The sequence below is a fragment of the Rattus norvegicus genome, chromosome 16, assembly GCF_021556685.1.
Source record: "Rattus norvegicus strain SHRSP/BbbUtx chromosome 16, alternate assembly SHRSP_T2T, whole genome shotgun sequence".
Lineage (NCBI taxonomy): Eukaryota > Metazoa > Chordata > Mammalia > Rodentia > Muridae > Rattus > Rattus norvegicus.
The window spans coordinates 10162732-10171330 of NC_141549.1; the positions used below are offsets into that span (position 1 = coordinate 10162732).

An 8599-nucleotide genomic window follows, 5' to 3' on the forward strand; every position below is an offset into this window, starting at 1 on the left:
TGTTGGCCATGTGTGTTTAGTGCTGACCTCAGGATTGTCTAATCTGTTCATATCTTTTTTTAATGATTTTCAAAAATAATTTTTATCAGCTATTTCTCGAACGAGAAAGAGCGGCGCAGTTGGCAGAAAGTAAAACAGATGAGTTGATCAAAGATGCTCCCACCACCCAGCACGATAAGAGTGGAGAGTGGCAGGAAACAAGTGGAGAGATACAGTGGGTGTCGACGGAAAAGACTGATGGTGCTGAGGAGAAGCAGAAGAAGGAAGATGAGGATGAAGAACTTGACCTCAATAAAGGCACGTTAATCTGTGTAATACTATAGTTGCAGTGAGAATAGTCATTTTTAGTTCCTAAACATTTGACTCGCATATTGTTATAATTTAGTTCATGTCTTTATAGTTTGTCTAGTTAAGCTTTGGAATTACAGTACATCTTCCTATCCCTGAGCATGGTGTGTGTCCATGAGAGATGGCTTCTCTTTTGATACTTCTCCTTTACTCTAAAGGTTGGGCAGGGTGGTGCACAGCTATAGTTCTAGTGTTTGCTAGACTGAGGCAGAGAAGTGTGATTGGAGGCCAGCCTGCGTTTTTTCAATGAGACCATGTGTCTAAATCGGGAGGGGATGAATACCATAGGTTTCTTTTATCTGCCTCACCTTAAACTGAGGTATTCTGTCAAAATTTACAGTAGTGTAGTTCTTAGAGTTTACTAGGCAAAGAGCAATACATACCTAGCTAGAGGCACTGTCTTTACTAATGAATTTACAGATTACCTACTATTTCTAGGAATTATATTTGCTTTATAATGTACATTCTGCAAAATAGCTGTTTGTAGCTAAACTCCTGAGATTTGAGGATTTTCTTGTTTGGTTTATTGAGACAAAATCTCTGTAGCTTTGGCTGTTCTGGAACTTGTTCTGTAGGCCTGGCTGGCCTGTAATGTCCAAGAACTCCCTCATGAGTATTGGGATTCAGGCCTGGGCTACCACTGTCCATTAAGGTTTTGAAATTTAATATAGTCAGCATTTCCCACGTAGGAGACTGCTGCTGAGCCCGTTTTCTTTTTGTTAGGGTATTTCTTCCCTACGTTCATAGTCTCCTACTCCTAGACCTATGGCTCAGTCTATCTTACCAGCTTATTTCCATTGGATGAGTCTTATGGCATTTGTTAGAACTATGTTTATTTTTATAGTCTCAGTCTCTCTCTCTCTCTCTCTCTCTCTCTCTCTCTCTCTCTCTCTCTCACACACACACACACACACACACTATATGTATTATATACTTTATATATGTGTGTGTGTATTCATATATATATGCATATAGGCATTTCATAGTCTTACTACATTTTGTTTATCTGTACAGATAAACTTTGGGTTGTTTCTCCTTTGTAGCTAGTACAGTGATGTTAACCAACAGTATGTGAGGGTTTCAGTTCATTCACACCTTCAGTTCATTACCTTGAAGGATATCTTTCTTAGTCATTTTAGTTAATGAAAACTTTTTGTTTCATTTGCAGCTCTCTAAAAACTAATTATCTGTAACATGTTTATTTCTTCTTTAGTCTTTTTGTGTATTTGAAGAAGTGTTCACTTGTGTCTCATGCCTACTTTTTAATCTGGTTATTAGTCTGTTGTTAAATTGAAAGAATTCTTTGTATATTCTTAGTATCTTACCAGGTTAATGATTGTGTACTTAAATTTCGTGAGTTGGCTTTCCCTTTGTTATAGGTGATCTTCTAAAAACCAATCTTTTAAGTATGTTGCCTATGTTGCCGTTTAGTTTTTCTCGTATGTGGGTCCCTTATTGAGTTCATTTCTTCTAATTTGAGATACTGAGTTAGACATGCATCATTTTTAGTAGCTTTTAAGGCGATAACAGAGTAACTGATGTTACAGGGTCTATATCAGTTTTGTACTGTAATAACTCCTTATTTCACTGTTTGCAGCCCTTCAGCATGCTGGCAAACACATGGAAGACTGCATCGTAGCCTCCTACACAGCCCTGCTTCTTGGGTGTCTCTGCCAGGAAAGTCCAGTAAGTAAATAGTTTAGAAGCGCCGTATGGATCTTTTTAAAAGATTGTTGTGTAACAGCTTCACACCATTACCTGATGCGCTTAATTTTAACAATTTCCCTGCTCATATAGGCTTCTTATTTCGGAAGAGTGGCTAATCGTACAGTTATTTAAACAGTTTTATTTATCTCCCTGTGGAAGAAAATGTCAAGAATATGTTGATAACTTCCTAGTGATTTCCTTTGAAACTTCTTTTTAAAATAGAATATGAGTATTTTTTTATTTCCTTTTCATTAAAGGCTTTTATAGCAAGATTTGAGATATGGTGGGCTGTGGTCTTCATGGCTTTTTTAAGAACTGATATGTATCACTCAAACTGTTGGAGATACTAAAAAGCAAGCTGGGGGGCTCCGGATGTAACTCATTACTGATGTGCTTTATTAGTGTGCCTTGGGTTTAGACCCTAGAACTACCTAAACTAGTTGTGGCAGTTAGACATACAGTCCCAGCATCTGAGAGGTGAAGGGAGCTGAGTCAGGAAGATTAGAATTTGAGGCTCACCTGGGCTTAGAGACCTGGTCTGACAAAAATGTGATTAGAGTGCTTTTAATGTCATACCGAAGGATTTACATACAAGAAATTAAAATAGTTTAGAATGTTAAAGAGTTTAAAATATTTCCTGACCTTTTCAGGATACATTCTAAGGAAAGAATGATCTGTTAGAACAGTGAAGTCCGTGGTATGAATGACTAAGTCCCTGCTGGCACCCATAGTTGATGTAAAAGAAGGGAGAGTATAACACCTAATGCTCAGCTGGCAAGTCAGGTCTGTGGAATAACGTGTCCTACACGGGTTTTATCGTCCTTTTCCTTGGTTAAAAGCACTTATCATGAGCTAGAGAGCAGCTCAGCTGTTAAAAGCACTTGCTGCTTTTCAGAGGATTAGGAGTTCGGTTCCTAGCACCTATGTCAAGTGGCTCATAACCACTTATGAGATCAGCTCCAAGGTATCCAGTGCCTCTGGTCTCTAAGAATACCTGCACTGTGTGCACACATATGTATACAAAATGGAGTTAAAAATCATCAAAATATATTTTTATGTATAGAAAAGCACTCATTATGGTCATAAGTAACCATACCTTAGGGTCCCATCTAGTCAAATAATGTCCCACAGGACCAGCTCATTTTCTTTTTAAGATGTCATCCTTGGACTTCTTACCATTTATCTGGCTGAGCATTGGACCACATGCTTCCCTCCCGTTTCAGGCTAGGAAAATGGTGGTAGAGTGTGTTCACCAGGGATTATCCCTGAGAAATGTGCGTCTATGTAAGTTGGTAGTCACACACATGTGGAGGGTATACGTACTGGACAGTCTGTTGCCATTGAAAAATCTGAACATCAAAAATGTAATGAGAATAGAATCTTGGAATCATTCCCTTTGGAATATGAATAGATAAATGAAAGGTCGGTAGTAGTTGCCTTAGTTTCTAATTGCTGTGATTAATACATTGGGATAGTAGTCATGTATAAGTGTATTGATAATAGATCTTGAAGTTTGTGTTGTCTGATGTGTGACCATTGTTATGGATATCTGTAGCTTTCATGTCCCTGAAGAAGGGCTTTCTGAATTTGCTGACAGTGTTGTGGATTCTCACAGCCACGGATATGGTAAATTAGTTGCCTTGTCAATCCTTATGATTAAAGTGAACTGGCTTTCCCACTGTGGCAGTGGAGTAGATACAAAGCGAGCATATAGTTATGGGCAGTAAGCTGCCTTCACTCTGTGGCCCCATGCTTAGGAAGTGTAAGAAAGTCTGGGCATTTTCGGTTTCCCACCTTGACTACCAGTTTGCACTTGGTACTTTTCAGTGGTCTGTCTCCTCACTGTTGTTGGTTCTTGCCTCTCTCTATACTTTGACTTTTGCATAGTGCCATAAGATCTAGCTTTCTCCCCAGCTCCGAAAAAAAGAACCAAAAAAAAAAAAAAAAAAAAAGATCTAGCTTTCTTCAGAGCTCTTGCTAATCATGTAATTTATCTGTCCTTGTCTTGTTGACAGCTATGGAATGGTGGATTTATTTGCTACTTTAAAAACATACAGTTAAGCCTGCTTCTCTGATTACCGATGCCAGCATGCCTTTTGTATAGTAGCTATTACGCTTCAAATAGTCCATGCTATATTATTCCTCTTTGTCCCTCCTGTACTATGAATGTTGTGATGTCCTTTCCACAGCCACTATACATGTTTAGTCCTATATAGGAGTAAAGAAGAATTTGAACTAATGAAGGGCTTTCTTCATATCATGGGAGCTATTTATTCTTTATCTCAGTTTACCAAGCAGTTCTTCAGAGTTACCTCAGCCATTCTTTTCTCCATCATTGTTTAAATGTGATGATTTGGTACTAACTACATTTGTAGATCATGGTTGTTTTAAGCAGGTTTCTAAATTTACATTTATGTGGATGGATGTTTGCCTGTATAGTAGTAGTTTTCTTTGTATTGATGTAAAAAAGATCATGAGCAAAAGAACTTGAGGAAAAGGGTTATTTCATCTTCAGCTTACAGTCCTCCATGGTGGGAAGTTGCCAGAAACTCTTAGGAGTCCTCCTTACTGGTTTGCTCAATTTTCTTTCTTATACAACCCAGACCGCCTGTCTAGAGGTGGTGCTGTCTGCACTGTCAGTCACCAGTTAGGAGAACACCCACAGACCTGCCTGTAGGTCAGTCTGACGGAAGCAGCTCCTCAACTGGTCTCTCTCCCAAGGTGACTCTAGTTTGTGGCAAGTTGACAGAAAACTAGCCAGCACACTCCGCATGGATGTCTGTAAATCAAGTATATGTCTGTGTCTGGAGGCCAGAAGGGTATTAGATCCAATGGAACTAAGAGACAAGTATGAGCCACTGTGTATGTATGTAGATGCTGGGAATCAAACCCAGATTCTCAGGAAAAACAGCCAGGGTTCTTAACCGCTGAGCCTTCTGTAGCCCCTTTTCTGATGTGTTTCATCCAGTTATTTCACTTTATAATTGTATAATTTATACAAGAATGAACTGAGACTGGTGGTAATTTCTTCAAAAAGTAATTAGTTTCTTCCTTTCACCCATCAGAAGTTAAATTAAAGGCTTTCTTCTTATCTTTTATGTCATATCTTCATACTGTTGTGTTCTTAGTATAGATGAGCCTGCCCAGAAGGTCTTTTTACTCTTTCTGCTTCCTATAGCTGTTTTGCCTTTGTTATTCAGGACAGGGTGTCTCAGTCTAGCCCTGCCTGTCTATAGACCAGGTTAGCCTTGTACTCACTGAGATTTCTGTGTCTGCCTCTGCCTCCTGAGTGTTGCCACCACTGCCCAGCTAAATTAAGCAAGTTTAAATATAATGAAACTATATATAAATCAGGTCTTACTTTGTAATTTTTGCTAGCTTTGTTGTTGTCCCTTTTTTTTTTTCTTGTGGGTACAGTAGGGTGGTATGGAGTGGGGAATTGACCTGGATCTGCCTGCACATAGGTGAATGAGTGTGGACTGGGACCTACAAGGTTTGGGGTCCTTTGTAGATGCTACAGAATTGAGTTATGGTATCATTTTCTACCAGCTTGACTGTTTTTATCTGTTTCTTCAGATCAATGTAACTACAGTAAGAGAATATCTTCCAGAAGGAGATTTCTCCATAATGACAGAGATGCTTAAAAAATTCTTAAGCTTCATGAATCTTACCGTAAGTAACTTTTATTGCCTATTGCAGTTTATATATAAATTTTTGATTATTTTCCAGACAAAAATCTTACACTGTAGCCCAGGCTGGCAATCTTCACGTTTCAGCCATTCAGTGCTGACCAATGGGACCTGGCTAATTTATGTGTTTTTCCATTTAAATGTCATACATTGACAGTGAAAATAGTAATCCCATAGTGTTCTGCTCTTCTTCCCTGTGACAAAGTATTTAACATAAGCAGCTTACAGAAAGGTACATTCTGGTTTATCTTTCCAGCATTTTTAGTCGGTTGTGGTAAGGGCAGGGTGGAAGAACCATCTGTGGTGGACAGATAATGAGGATGCCTCTGTGTCAGCTTTCTCCTTTCATTCCAGTTGTGCTTTCAGGCTGTGGGTGCTGCCACCCACACACAGCAGACCACTGTGGCAGATGCTCTATTCCTCAGGCAGTGGTTTAATTGCAGTGTACTCTTTACTGGGTAAACTTTACTTGTTAAGTATTAACTGTCATTTCTCTCCTTCCCCCTTAGTGTGCTGTTGGAACAACAGGCCAGAAGTCTATCTCTAGAGTGATTGAGTATTTGGAACACTGCTAGCTGCTTTACCTTTGCTTCAGGTGCTTGGTAATGCTGGAGCTCTCCTTAGACAGAGAACAGACAGGAAAGAAGTCCTGGAAGACAAACCAAGAACGTTCATCAGTATCATTCGTGTTTGGATTTTTATGATCACCTGATTTCTTCATCATGCATTCTGCATTTGCTAAATGACAGTTACTACATCAATCTGCAGCTATCAAAAATGAGGGAAAAGGTTCAGGCTGTTAACAGTCCCATGCAGTATTTAAATACACTTACTTGGCAGAGTCTATGCCCTCCCCTTCTTTCCTTGCTTTGTTTCAGGCAAGGGTTAAAGGGGGAAATTGTGCTGCTGTTAGTGCAACTGCTGTGTATGTTGAGCCACTGTTGTCATGCCAGTCAGGTGCAAGGCAGCCTAGCTACTGAGCTGTTGAGTGTCCGAGGACATTCGAGACAGCAGCTTAGGTCCTTTTTCAGGCTCATTTGCTTTTGCTTTTTGTTGAATGATTCCAATCGTAAATAAAGCTTTTAATAATTTTGTGAATTTTTTTTGGTTGTTGTTCCCTGAACTACTGTCTATATTTAAAATTAGATGGAATCCAAAGACACAAGGGATTAATAGTATATTTTTTTATTCTTGATTAGGTTTGGGTGTTGAACTATTTTTCACTTCTGAGACCATGACCATATTCAATGTCATACCATTATGTGTCATAGCTATAGGCACAAGAAAACAAATAGCAGTTTGAGGGAATATTATATTATATAAGATAATGTGCCCTGTTAAAGGATTAAGCAAAAATAGACAAACCCAGGGTAGTTTACACTTAATGCTAGGGAGGCTCTTGAAACATTGTTAAGTTTTGAGGGAAGTTCTCTAGATATATTTTCTAATGTTCAGTACAGTAAAATATAAGGAAGCTAAAACACCAATGTGGAATTCATTTTTCCAGATAGCGTGTATATTCTTCTATAGAGTGACAGGATCAATTGCATATGCGCAAAGCCTTAAAATTGCAGGTGTAGAGAAGACCCTTTTTATTCACATCCTATGTTCATAGAGCAATTGTTTAGACAATGATTGTGGAACACACAGAACATGGTTTATAGGTTAAATTTCATAGTTTTTTTTTTTTCTTTTTTTCCTGTATTGTTCAGACCACTGGTTATACATTTCCCCCTTTTTATTAATCTGCCTGAGGACAGACAGGCTTTCCAGAGATGTTTCATTAATACTTTTAATTACCTTTCAGGTAGTTCCATCATGTTTCTTCATTGGATTTGTAAAACTTGAAGCCATAAAAATATTAGTTTGGTGTGTATTGGGGAAAATAGCTGAAAGTCTAATTTTGACTCATTTTAGACTTTGTTATTTCCTTGTATAAAGTAACAAACCGGGGCTCTTGTATCAGTGCCATCTGTAATGTTTTTAAATGCAGTGGCTGCCTTCTATTGTCTTCCTATTTTTGATAATGCAGATTGTTGGGAAATCTATAAGGAAGTAACTGACTCTAGGCAAATTGTTTTCTTCCTTCTACCCACCCAAACCCTACCCATCACCTTTTTGGAACACAGTATGCCAGTGTAATGTGGGAACCATTGAGACTGTATTTGCCCTGAGTACCAAACTAATTTAGTGAACTTTTTTCTTTTAAAGCATACTGGTAAATGATGTCCACAAATTTCCTTAGATATATTTTAATTAATTGTTTTAAAGTACATTGATATTTATTAATCATTGGATTTGGGGAGCAGATTTTTGACTGTGGCAGATGGTAAGGAACAGAACAGTAAATAGTTGGACGAGATCAATCAGGGCGAATTACATTTTTTCTGTTACACTGGTGATCATTTGATAATTGATTTACCTCAGTGTTTAACAGTTTTTGTTTTGTTTTAAAAATACTAACTAATTGTCAAGCACTGATAGAGATGCAGGTTTTGGTGGGTGTGGGTTGTGAGGAAGATCTCACCTTACCAACTGCAGTGCATTTCTGTGTTTTTAACCCTCAGAGAACTCTCATTTTAGGGTACTTGAGGCTGACTTGCAAATTAACTAAAGTTTTAAGGTAACCTTTTTTCCATTGTAAATATTTCTGTAAATACTACCAGTTGGATATTAGAACAGTAGGATACTTTTCTGAATCCAATCCTATTTTTATTTTATACAGTATTTCTCAGCTGTGATCTTTGGAGCAAAAGCCAACGGCAGGAAAAAATAGTTTGTACCAGTTTCATGAAGTATGTCTTTGGGTTTTTGTAAATAATTTTAACTCAAATAAAATTGCTACTTTAAATACA

The 8599-nt window shown here is 38.1% G+C and overlaps 1 protein-coding gene across 4 annotated transcripts in view; it reads left to right on the plus strand.

The window, feature by feature from the left end:
• The window catches only part of Wapl (WAPL cohesin release factor), a 69332-nt gene extending 60733 nt beyond the window's left edge, over window positions 1-8599 (plus strand). For all 4 annotated transcript variants that reach the window (XM_087587677.1, XM_087587676.1, XM_087587678.1 and 1 more), the window contains 4 exon segments: window positions 90-297; window positions 1946-2034; window positions 5632-5727; window positions 6254-8599. In XM_087587677.1, coding sequence (XP_087443803.1) covers window positions 90-297; window positions 1946-2034; window positions 5632-5727; window positions 6254-6319 — 459 coding nt within the window. In that variant the 3' untranslated portion in view covers window positions 6320-8599.